Raw genomic sequence first — 12,181 nt, forward strand, 5'->3', positions numbered from 1 at the left:
TTGCGCATGCGCCGGTGAGTCTCGTGAAAACCAACGTTTGTTTACAGGATCAAAAGAAGCAAAGTTTCCTCTTGGCTTATATAGAAATCCTCCGACATTCTTAAATCCTCGTTTTGTACTTCTAATTAGTGACCGTTTTTTTTGTTTTGATCTCTCCGCTGCGTTTCAGCGTGCGTCACTTCTGAGCGGCGCATGCGCAGCACTGAACTCATACATCATCTGCCCGGAGCTGCTTCCGTGTAGGACTGTTGGTGCAAGCTACATTAAAGTGATTATTGCGTTTTGAATATGGATATTTTTCTTACAAAAACGCATCGATTCGCTACAGAAGGCCTTTGTTCACCCCCCGGAGCCGTGGGAGACACTTTTTTTTTATGGATGGGCGCTTTTTATTTAACTTATTTTGGACTGATGCATGCAACACCCGCTGAGTGCCATGAAACAGCTTGAAAGATCAAAGACAATTTTTATATAACTACGACTGGATTCGTCTGAAAGAAGAAAGTTATATACACCTAGGATGACTTGAGGGTGAGTAATTTATGGGCTAATTTTCATTTTTGGGTGAACTAATCCTTAAATGTTTGAATATTTTGTTTAGATGAAGTGGCTGTCATTGATGAGATTCAAATGATCAAAGATCCTGCCAGAGGATGGGCTTGGACGAGAGCTCTTCTTGGTGGGTTGGCTTTGGGAAGTCAAATTTGGTTTCATATAAATATGTTGAATGAGGTATGTTAAAGATGCATGCGGCTGCAAATGTGAATTTCCTCTTTCTGAATAGGTTTGTGTGCTGAGGAGATCCATGTGTGTGGAGAAGCTGCAGCAGTTGACTTTGTCACTGAACTCATGTACACCACTGGTGAAGAGGTTGAGGTGAATCTCAGCAGTTCTTAATAAAAAATGGTTGATTATTGCAAAGTGACTGAACATTAATATTTATTTTGCCTTTGCCTTTTTTTTTTATGTTGATGCTTACTATTTGTTCATTTGTTTTGATTATCAAATATTTTGGTTTTTGCCTAATGATGTGAGACACTGAGGCCATTAGTGTGCTTTGACATAAATGCGTTTTTATCTTTAAGGTACATAATTATAAGAGGCTGACCCCTTTTTCAGTCTCGAACCATGCAGTGGAATCATTAGATAACCTGAAGCCTGGTGACTGTATCGTGTGCTTCAGCAAAAATGACATCTACTCAATCAGCCGACAGATAGAAGTCCGTGGCCTGGAGTGTGCCGTTATTTATGGCAGCCTGCCCCCTGGTAAGAGTCCTTGAGTCAGTTTGTTCAGATGTGTCGTAAGAGAAATCATCCACATGGTATATTTATGATCTGGTTCTAGTTTATTGAACTTACTGTATTAATATCACATTGCCGCCCTGTCAATACATCACAATAATTTGGTTTTGAATTTTATCTGGAAACTAAACTAACATTTTGACTGGTCAACAGGCACCAAGTTGGCTCAAGCAAAAAAGTTTAATGATCCAGACGACCCTTGCAAAATCCTTGTTGCCACAGATGCAATTGGAATGGGGTTGAACCTGTAAGTAACTTGTTAAAATAACAAATACAATAACCTTGTTCTACATTTTGACACTTAAAGCCTTTACAAAAAATGAAGTTAGCATTTTATTTTTTACTCCCCTCCCCCGCCTCCCCAAGATTCACATATAATTTTAGTAAACATTTTATATTTTAGTTTTTTAATGACAGTTTCCCACCTTGTTTTTGACCCTGAGAATTAAATCAGTGGTTCTCAAACTTTTTGAGCCAAAGGTCCTCCATACTGGCGGAGATGTAGTATTTTATACTGTTAATATAACAAAAGTTCATTAAACAGATAAAAAAAAAAAAAAAAAGAAACTATAGTATTAATATATTAAATTAACCTCAGTTCATTTTGTGATTCCAGAAGTTTCAAGGTTTTCAATAAGAATATTGAGAGAAAATACAAACAAAAACCTTGTTCTACATTTTGACACTTAAAGCCTTTACAAAAAGCATTAGCATTTTATTTTTTACTCCCCTCCCCCGCCTCCCCAAGATTCACATATAATTTTAGTAAACATTTTATATTTTAGTTTTTTAATGACAGTTTCCCACCTTGTTTTTGACCCTGAGAATTAAATCAGTGGTTCTCAAACTTTTTGAGCCAAAGGTCCTCCATACTGGCGGAGATGTAGTATTTTATACTGTTAATATAACAAAAGTTCATTAAACAGATAAAAAAAAAAAAAAAAAGAAACTATAGTATTAATATATTAAATTAACCACAGTTCATTTTGTGATTCCAGAAGTTTCAAGGTTTTCAATAAGAATATTGAGAGAAAATACAAACAAAATATGATTTCAGTTGATATATTGTGTTTTGATTGTTTTTTAGCATTCTAATTTAGATTTTAATATGTTAGAACAGACAAGTGACTGTATAGAGTTATTTTAAAGGGATACTCCACCCCAAAATGAACATTTTGTCATTAATCACTTTACCCCCATGTCGTTCCAAACCCGTAAAAGCTTCGTTCGTCTTCGGAACACAATTTAAGATATTTTGGATGAAAACCGGGAGGCTTGTGACTGTCCCATTGACTGCCAAGTAAATTACACTGTCAAGGTCCAGAAAAGTATGAAAGACATCGTCAGAATAGTCCATCTGCCATCAGTGGTTCAATCTGAATTTAATGAAGCGACGAGAACACTTTCTGTGCAAAGAAAACAAAAACAACGACTTTATTCAACAATTTGTCTCCTCTACGTCAGCGTAGCGCCATTTTGGAGAATATCCGCTGGACGCAAATAGCGTATGCTGTTCTGTGTCAGCCGCGCCACAAGCGTTTTCTACGCTTTGATTTGAACGAAAACAGCGTATCCTTATGAAAATATATTGAAATAAGATTGAAAATATTTTCAATTGCTTTTGCATTACATTTAGCCTTTTGTGTCACTGCACTAATAACAGCATATTTTGAACAACAGTGTTTGATTTATTCAGGATATTCAAGAATACACTGGTTCTTTGCTTCCTTTAGGAGTATTAGGAGAATCATCTTTAACTCTCTGGTAAAACCCAGTGTGAATGAGAAGGGGGAGAGGGAGCTGGACACTATTTCCACCTCACAGGCGCTGCAGATCGCTGGCCGAGCAGGGCGCTTCAGCTCTGTGTTTAAAGAGGGTGAGGTCACTACTATGCAAAGGGACGACTTGCCTGTTTTAAAGGAGATCTTGGGAAAGCCTGTTGACCCTATTGAGGTAGGAATAATTCTATACATTACAAAAGTAGATATGTTGTTTGGAAAAAGGTTTTATTATTTGTTGATTTCTCATCCATTCCTGATGTCAGACAGCAGGATTACACCCCACAGCAGAGCAGATAGAGATGTTTGCCTACCATCTTCCCCAAGCGACTCTCTCAAACCTCATTGTAGGTCTAAGTGTTCAACATTATCACAGAATTATTTCACTGACCAGTAATCATCTTTATTTAAAATGCTCCCTGTCCTTTCTATTCCTCTGCACAGGATATATTTGTGAGTCTTGCACAAGTGGATGGACTTTACTTTGTCTGCAACATTGATGACTTTAAATTCTTGGCGGATATGATTCAGCATATCCCTCTGAATCTGCGTTCCCGCTACGTGTTCTGCACGGCTCCCATTAACAAGAAACAGGCCTTCGTTTGCACATCCTTTCTCAAGGTGAGCGTTATAATCTGAGGGAACTACTTGTGAGCTCAAAACCTGAATAATTCACAGCAAAAATGGATTACAGAGGATTAATAGACACTTTTGCCATTTGACCTTTAGTCATTAGATTTGGTTTAGTTAAGAAATTATTTATAATGCAGTGGAAATAGCATGTGTGAAATTTGTCTTGTAATGGAATATTTGGTTAAAGTGTATCAAAATGAAGATGATTTAATAAGATATTAACATTTTTACAGTAAATTTCTGTATGGTAACCTAAGTTAAAGCAGTACCTAATATGAAATGACAATGAACAATATTGTATAGCAATACATTTTTGTAACATTTTCATTGTTTTCGTAACATTTTTTGTATCATCACATATAAATTTGTGTTAAACAATGTAATTAACAAAAGTGTATATAGTATAGAAACATAGTAATTCTAACAATCATAGTAATATAGTAGCAGTAGTGTAATATAGTAACATTGTTATTTTAGTATTATTAATATACTATGATTTATTTATTTTTTCAGTTTCATTTTAATTTTAGTTTAAGTATTTTAAGTAATTTTTATTTCAGTTTTAGTCATTTTAGTACTTTATTTCAGTGATTTGCCAATGCGATATTTCTAATGGTTTCATTTAATATTTTTTACATTTATTTTATTTCAGTTACCGTAAAGTATTTTTAATAGTTTTAATTGACAATGTCAAAGTAAAGTGGTAATTGTATAATAGTATATGTATAAATTAACATCGATCTAGTTAATAAATGCTGTAAAAATCTGTCCTCTGTAGTTTGCCAGACAGTTCAGCAGAGATGAGCCTCTGACATTCAACTGGGTGTGTCGACATGTGAATTGGCCCCTGGCCCCTCCCAAAAACATCAAGGACCTTGTTCATCTGGAGGCTGTACATGATGTGTTAGATCTTTACCTTTGGCTCAGGTATATTTTTTTTACCCTAAAATTGAACCCAAACCATCTGTAACCATTTATTTACATTGTAGCATTAAATCAGAGAGCGATAATTAACAAGGAAACCCATTTCCCATGATTAACCTCTTGGACTGCTTCCCTCTCGCAGCTATCGCTTCATGGACATGTTCCCAGATGCTAATCTCGTCCGTGATATTCAAAAGGAACTGGACGGAATCATCCAGGTTGGCGTGCATAACATCACACGGCTGATCCGTGCCACCGAGGATCAATCCGCCTCTCCAGCAACCGCTACCTCTGTAAGACTTCCTGTTTTAGACACACCGTCACTGAGGAGGGGACGAGGGTCAAAGAATCAAAGAAAAGAGCCCAGGGCGACGGACTCTTCACTGAGCTCAAGGTTGGTGCGGGACGGACTACTGACAAAAGAACTGTTACAGCAGCTTCAGAGAGAATGGGTCCGAGAGCAGAGCCAAAATGGAGACGACTCCAATTCAGCAAATAAAGGGAAAAGAAAGAAAAAGTGAACACTAACCTGTGTAACATGGACTTGTATATACTTTTAAAGGATCAAGAGAACAATATGGCTGTACTGCTGATGTTTTGAACTTGTCTCTCCATTTCTGGAGCACTATCTTGCTATAAAACATCAGTTTTCATAGAAAATTAAAACTGAGTGTCAGAAAGAGCCCTGTAACACCCCCTTTTAGATGTGACAATAAAATTATATTGATATTTTTAATGGATCTCCATTGCCTAACCATGCCAAATGCAGTTTTTTCCACAAGATAATAACCAGAATCAAAAAAACTGAAAAAGAGATCATTTCGGACACCCTCAGGTTCCCATGATCAAAAAAAATGCAAGGCTGCAGCACATGACCTACAGTCCACTGAACCTGTCATTGAAAACCAATAATTTGTATTTACCCTCTTCTATTTTTAGCATGGTTATGCAGTCTGATGTTATTTTAGGAACTCTACTCAACCAATGAAATACTACAGCTGATATGTGGATTGATTTCGTCATTGTTCACCTTACTGCAACAGCCTTGTAGAGTTGAGGGTAGTGTCCGTCTCAGTTTAAAAAATCAATGCAAATCAGAACTTGTCATATGTTACAGGATAAATTTAATGGTACTGTCTACTAGAGCTGCACGATTAATCGATAAAAGATCGCAATCTCGATTCAAACACCCATGCGATCTTGTTTCTAAATGACAACGATTTGTCTGTGTCTGTTAAACCTTTGACAGTCATATCGGAACATTCAAATCTGTGTTGGCGCTGCTGCTGAGTTATCATGTTTAGGTATGAACCAGCTTCACAAACAGTATTTTCAAGCACACAGTATCATTTCTGTTTTACAATCATTAATATTATCACAGAAGTACTGGGATAAAAGTTTATAGTTCGGATATAAACGATCAAAATGGAGCAAATCATATTTATTTTCACTTTAAATTGGCACTTCAAATAACATCTGTTGTTTACAATGTTGATTACATTGTTTCGCCAATAGGTGGCGACAAGTAACTTAAAAAAATAATTTATCATTTAATCATTCATTCAAGAGATTCCTTCAAAAACGCTGTTCCATTCAGTAATGGAACAAGTGATGTATTTATGAGTCATTGGAATCATTCATTCAAACAGTTTTTTTAATTTTTATAATACATTCAAATTAATTAAACGTTTTTGAATAGAATAAAGCAATTAATATGTTGTCACAGCCTCTACTAATTTACATGTTATTTTGCTTTTCAGAATTGTGGGAGAATCATGATCTCTATTTGAAACAAAAAAATCGTGATTCTCAATTTATCCAGAATCATGCAGCACTACTGTCTACTAATAAGGAAACATAATTATTATTATTGAGTAATTTTTTTTGCAGTTTGTGATTTTATTTTTATATTATTATTGTTATTAAAAGTAATGGAACACCTGTTTTTGTACCCTATTTGTAAAAAATTACCTGGACAGTTTTATCTACAAATTGATTATTTTACACCATTGTAAATATCAACTAAAGTGGAAATGCTAATAGCATGTAATAGCATACTGGGTCATTTTTTTCAGGGAATGATCACCCCCTGCTGGCTGGACTAAAACTAGCTGCAGCAGCAAGCTACGTTTTCAAAAATGGTCTCCCACCAGTGTACTTACCAGGCTCTGGCCTGCTTAGCTTTAGTGAGGAACCAGACTCTGCCTACTGCATGCCGCAGCTGCGTTCGTAGCCTGTGCCTGAATAAAGCTGCTCTAATAGAGGGGTAGCGCATCCTGACAAGCTTAATGCGGCCATCAGGATGCGCTACCAGCTTAAACAATGAGGTCAAATTCATGATTAAGGTGGAGAATTAATGACAACAGAATGTCAGGAGGCCAGTTTAATGCCTCATCTGAACGATGCTCCTTTTTACAGGTGCCGGTTTAACGCTTTATCAGAAGGTTGCTTCGTTTTACGTTCTGAAGTCCGATTCGTTATACTAAGACTTTTGCACCCATACAAGTCAAGGGAATGATCACCCCCTGCTGGCTAAACTAAAACTAGCTGCAGCAGCAAGCTATGTTTTCACAAATGGTCTCCCACCAGTGTACTGACCAGGCTCTGGCCTGCTTAGCTTTAGTGAGGAACCAGACTCTGCCTACTGCATGCCACAGCTGCGTTCGTAGCCTGCGCTTTAATAAAGCTGCTCTAATAGAGGGGAACCGCATCCTGACAAGCTCGATGCGGCCATCAGGATGTGCTACCAGCTTAGATCAACCTGCTCTGGCTGGACTAAAACTAGCTGCAGCAGCAAGCTATGTTTTCACAAATGGTCTCCCACCAGTGTGCTGACCAGGCTCTGGCCTGCTTAGCTTTAGTGAGGAACCAGACTCTGCCTACTGCATGCCACAGCTGCGTTCGTAGCCTGCGCTTTAATAAAGCTGCTCTAATAGAGGGGAACCGCATCCTGACAAGCTCGATGCGGCCATCAGGATGTGCTACCAGCTTAGATCAACCTGCTCTGTGTTTGCTAAAGGCCCTGGTTAATCTCTGCCCATTACTATGGTAACTGCATTAGCAGAACGCCTGAGCAACATCTTAATCCTTGAATATTTTCCTTGTTTTTAGCCCATAAAACTCTTTGTGAACTTGTTGCTATAACTTCAGTTACATTTAATGCCTTACAGTTACAAACCCAGAGGAGCAAAGTCTGATAACGTCTGGGCAGAAATACCCTCTCATTGATCTAGATAAGGCTGTTTTGTATTTAGCATGTTTCTCTCACTTTCTCACTAAGGATATTTACATACCGAACATGAACTGAACAGAAAGGACTCTTTTTGATCTATTGTTTCGCTCATGATAGTTTTAAGGTTCTCCTGCTGTCTGGCGTGAATCCAAACACACTGCTAGGTAAGGCAGGAGAGCAGAGGGGCCGGACGAGTCTTAGCCATTAATTATTTAGCCGTGAAAGGGGAGGGAAAAGCAAGTGCTGAACTCTCATATAGGGAAATACAAGCTCAGAGGAAAACTTTCTGTCAGTCATACTAGAAACACTCCTGAGGACAGACTTAGGGACACATTTAAACCTGATGATTCCTTTTTTCTTTCAATAAGTAAGTCACCTGCGTTGGGAAGTCAAGATGTTTGCGGTCCATTTGCTGTCCTTCTACTTCTCAAAGCTTCAGGAGGATCAGATCAAGAAGGTAATTGTTCATAAAATCTCTTCACTTGTTAAAATATGTTTTTAGACATGGTGTCTATCAGAAGTTTCTACAAAATAATGCCCTGTATGCATTGATAAAGTATTTTGCTTTTTTTGGTGTCTGTGATGTTCTTTGCTGTTTTGTGATTTTCTGCGCTGACGGTAAGAGTTTAACTCAGTTATCAGTGAATTGTCAGATGTAGCCTTGTGTTCAAGATGAATGTGATTTCACTGCGGCCTGTGGAATCATTAACTCTTCTCACACATGCTTTCTGTGGCCAGATAACTGACTGCATGAGGAGAGAGAGAGGACCTTGACCTACTCATCTGCATTTATTGAGCTGATTTTCATTTCCATAAAAGTTCACACCTTTTGTGAGCCAAAATTTAAACAATGACTGTTTTGTTGTAGATTTTTCTTTTTTTTTTTTACTATTTAATCTCTCCCTTTCAGTAGTACTATGAAGTTATCTGTTATACTTCACCAGTTAAAGACACACCTACTCACTCTTTATTATTACATTTTATACGTTTTATAATAACAGTAAAGTCATCGAAGCGCTGCAGTAACACAAAAGGAAGAATGGGAATTATATAGGGAGCAAAAGCACATCCAGGGATCCTTTTTAAACAGTATTAAAGGAGTTCCTATGAATGCTGGATACTTGTTCCACTGCTTTTCCTTGATATGCTCATGCATGTCGAATAAATATATAAATAAAAGTTTTTTTGTTTTTTTTAAAGAGCTCTATAGACAAGCTTAAATTTGACTGCAAAACTAATCTCGAGTGTTCAAGTGTAAGCCTTTGGATCAAATGTATGTCCACGTGTTCACGGATAGTTAAGACAGTCATTTTACAACAGTATCATTTTTATCGCCAGAAACACACCTACATTATCTTTCAATATGTTATATCATTGCATGTCACCGATAGTATTACTTTTTGCTTGGTCATTTTCACATTGTCATTTCTTCAACATGTTGAAATACATTTTAATATTGTTATTTCTCAATATTTTGTCTATTTATCATTTGTTTTACCCTGTTATTCAGTCACTTATTCCACAGCATTTCATTTTATTCAGTGTTTGGAATAAGAAAGTGTGAAGGAAACAAAGCCAGGCATCAGAAGAGAAGACAAAACTTGCAGTGTTTAAAATAATTGTGTTTCTCAACAGGTAGACCGATATCTGTACGCAATGCGTCTGTCAGATGATCAGCTCGCGGATATATCAGCTCGGTTTCGACGGGAGATGGAGAAAGGACTGTCAAATGAGAGCAATGCTACAGCTGCAGTGAAGATGTTGCCGACCCACGTTTATTCCACACCTGATGGCTCAGGTACACTGACATACACATTAACTATTTTCACATGCACCAGAAAAGGCAGAACCACTGCAATTGAGAAATATTAAATAATTAAAATCTGTTAATGTAGCTTTACATATTTTCCCTTTCATATATTTCTCCTGCAGAGAAGGGTGAGTTTCTGGCACTGGATCTGGGGGGTTCAAAATTTAAGGTGCTACAGGTGAAGGTTTCAGAAGATGGGAAGGGGAAAGTCCAGATGGAGAGTGAAACCTTTCCCATCCCTGAAGAGATCCTTAATGGCAGAGGAACTGAGGTGATCATCGCTTCACAAATATGAGTTCTAACAATAAAGAATCCATTGCAGATTACAAGCTGTTTCCAGTGGATTATGATTATGACATTAATAAGAAAAGACTGAAGAGACTTTGGAATTAGTTCTCATAATTATACCAATGCAAATATAGCAATTACGTATTTATTCATGCGTTGCTCTTGTGCAATAAACAATGAAAGCTGACTTTGATCCTGAATGAACGGCAGATTATTCTAACTGAAAATGTATTTCTCTTGCAGCTTTTTGAGCATGTGGCAGAATCTTTGAAGTCTTTTCTACAGCAACACCACATTAATCACACAAGAAAACCTCTTGGCTTCACCTTCTCTTTCCCATGTGTGCAGTCCAAAATAGATGAGGTACAGTTGAACTCCAACAGGTTTATATAAAATTTCATGTTAATTCAGCCTGTTTTAATTCAATCAATGTGCTCAAGTCATTAAGATGTTGATTAAAGGTGATCTTTTTATCAGTACACCAGTGAAACAGAAGAAGATACATTCATATCAGCTGATCTCCTCACTGACACATTTTGTTTGTGTCAACACAGGGTGTCTTGCTGTCATGGTCAAAGAATTTCAAGGTTAGAGGTGTTCAAGGGAACAATGTGGTGCAGTTATTACGGAAAGCCATTCAAAAAGTTGGGGTATGAATACCATTTTCTTCTATCACCATTTGCATTGAATAAAATGTGAAAACTACTCTAGGTAGAAGTCATAACTGTAGCCAGCTGGAATTGGTGATTCAGGTTCATGTTTTTCAATTGAGGTTTTCTGTTGTGTGTGTGTGAAGGATGTTGACGTGGATGTCCTGGCTATGGTCAATGACACAGTGGGGGCCATGATGACCTGCGGATATGATGACCAGAACTGTGAGGTGGGGGTTATTATAGGTAAGGCCTCACTGGACACTTTTCTCACAATTTAAAAAGAAATATAATGTACTGCTTCAAATGGCAGAAGACCTTTAAAACTTTTCTTTACATGCAAAGATAAGGAAAAATAAATGTTTAATTTTCGCCTTGCATTTCTTCAGGTACCGGCACTAATGCTTGCTACATGGAGGAAATGCGACACATTGATCGGGTGGAAGGAGATGAAGGCAGGATGTGTATTAATACTGAATGGGGGGCATTTGGAGATGATGGTGTGCTTGATGATTTCATCACAAGCTTTGACCGTGAAATTGATGCCGCCTCAATTAATCCAGGAAAACAGCTGTAAGTGCTTATTAATGGGCAAGTCTTCAGACTGCTTTAACACAGAGGTGCCCAAACCAGGGCCTTTGGGCCAAAGTCGGCTCATAATGACCTCTGATTTGGCTTGTCATGCCATATTACAAAAGCAGGAAAAAAGGTGCAATTGAAACATTGAAACTGCCATTAGCTCTGTTTACATCCAAAGATGCGAATTTAATTTATGCGCAAAACTGGAATATCGCATAAAACATTTGCAAATAAAGCACTGTTTCCATCCAATGAGTCAAAGAGAATAAAATCGTCACTTCCTGATAAACTGGCACTAAATATCACTAAGAAAAGTATAGTTGAAGCCACTGAATATAATAATTTTCATATATGATAAATTGCTTGTGCCTCAGAGCGAGCAGACGAAACACAATAAATGTTGTCATTGCTTTTGGAGGTGGATGCCTACTGTTTGGGATCGCAGTCGTGTAAGACAATTAAACAGAAATACTTTGATGACAGACTTTGCTCAGGCATTTCAGAACGACCATAACAACATTGCAGATGCAATTGTGCGCATACGTTTTTTTATGTGCATCTTTAGAATTTATGTGCATCTTTTTTTATGCGATATTCCAAAATGCGCATAAAAATAGGTGGATGGAATCATAGCTATTAAAACAAAAAATTTTAAATGAATGTTTTTGCTTTTTTGCATTAAAGTATACAGAATATAAATGAATTTGATTTAAAAAAAGAATTTAAATATAATATAGTTGGATGTAATGCAGCATTTACTTTAGTCCCAAGTTTTTAATCATTTAATCATTTTAATCAAAAATCAAGTGTTATTTTTGGACCTTCATAGTAAAAAGATTTGGGCACCTCTGATTTCAGATTATTCCTAAAATGTCAGAATCAGAAGAATCAGAAAGAGCTTTTATTGCAAAGTATGCTTGCGCATACAAGGAATTTGTTTTAGTGACATAAGCTTCCAGTACACAGAGATGGCAACAACACACAG

At 37.1% G+C, this 12,181-nt stretch overlaps 2 protein-coding genes across 3 annotated transcripts in view; both read left to right on the forward strand.

Moving 5' to 3' along the window:
* Positions 1-6,071, forward strand: part of LOC107725491 (ATP-dependent RNA helicase SUPV3L1, mitochondrial) — an 8,950-nt gene extending 2,879 nt beyond the window's left edge. Inside the window, exons 7-15 of the mRNA XM_016534765.1 lie at positions 602-679; positions 785-876; positions 1,086-1,266; positions 1,456-1,549; positions 3,036-3,255; positions 3,347-3,427; positions 3,525-3,701; positions 4,492-4,640; positions 4,780-6,071. Of these exons, the coding sequence (XP_016390251.1) occupies positions 602-679; positions 785-876; positions 1,086-1,266; positions 1,456-1,549; positions 3,036-3,255; positions 3,347-3,427; positions 3,525-3,701; positions 4,492-4,640; positions 4,780-5,158 (1,451 nt within the window). The 3' untranslated portion in view covers positions 5,159-6,071. The remainder of the gene's footprint in view (positions 1-601; positions 680-784; positions 877-1,085; positions 1,267-1,455; positions 1,550-3,035; positions 3,256-3,346; positions 3,428-3,524; positions 3,702-4,491; positions 4,641-4,779) is intronic.
* Positions 6,072-8,175: 2,104 nt separating this feature from the next.
* The window catches only part of LOC107725456 (putative hexokinase HKDC1), a 9,300-nt gene continuing 5,294 nt past the window's right edge, over positions 8,176-12,181 (forward strand). The window contains exons 1-7 of one of the 2 annotated variants that reach the window (XM_016534703.1): positions 8,176-8,326; positions 9,505-9,667; positions 9,802-9,950; positions 10,211-10,330; positions 10,522-10,617; positions 10,764-10,863; positions 11,007-11,190. In XM_016534703.1, the coding sequence (XP_016390189.1) occupies positions 8,264-8,326; positions 9,505-9,667; positions 9,802-9,950; positions 10,211-10,330; positions 10,522-10,617; positions 10,764-10,863; positions 11,007-11,190 (875 nt within the window). In that variant the 5' untranslated portion in view covers positions 8,176-8,263. Of the gene's footprint in view, positions 8,327-8,666; positions 8,701-9,504; positions 9,668-9,801; positions 9,951-10,210; positions 10,331-10,521; positions 10,618-10,763; positions 10,864-11,006; positions 11,191-12,181 lie in introns of those variants that run through there. The other variant, XM_016534704.1, reaches the window with a different exon arrangement.

Source organism: Sinocyclocheilus rhinocerous, unplaced genomic scaffold (genome assembly GCF_001515625.1).
Source record: "Sinocyclocheilus rhinocerous isolate Xijiao unplaced genomic scaffold, SAMN03320098_v1.1 scaffold366, whole genome shotgun sequence".
Taxonomy (NCBI): domain Eukaryota; kingdom Metazoa; phylum Chordata; class Actinopteri; order Cypriniformes; family Cyprinidae; genus Sinocyclocheilus; species Sinocyclocheilus rhinocerous.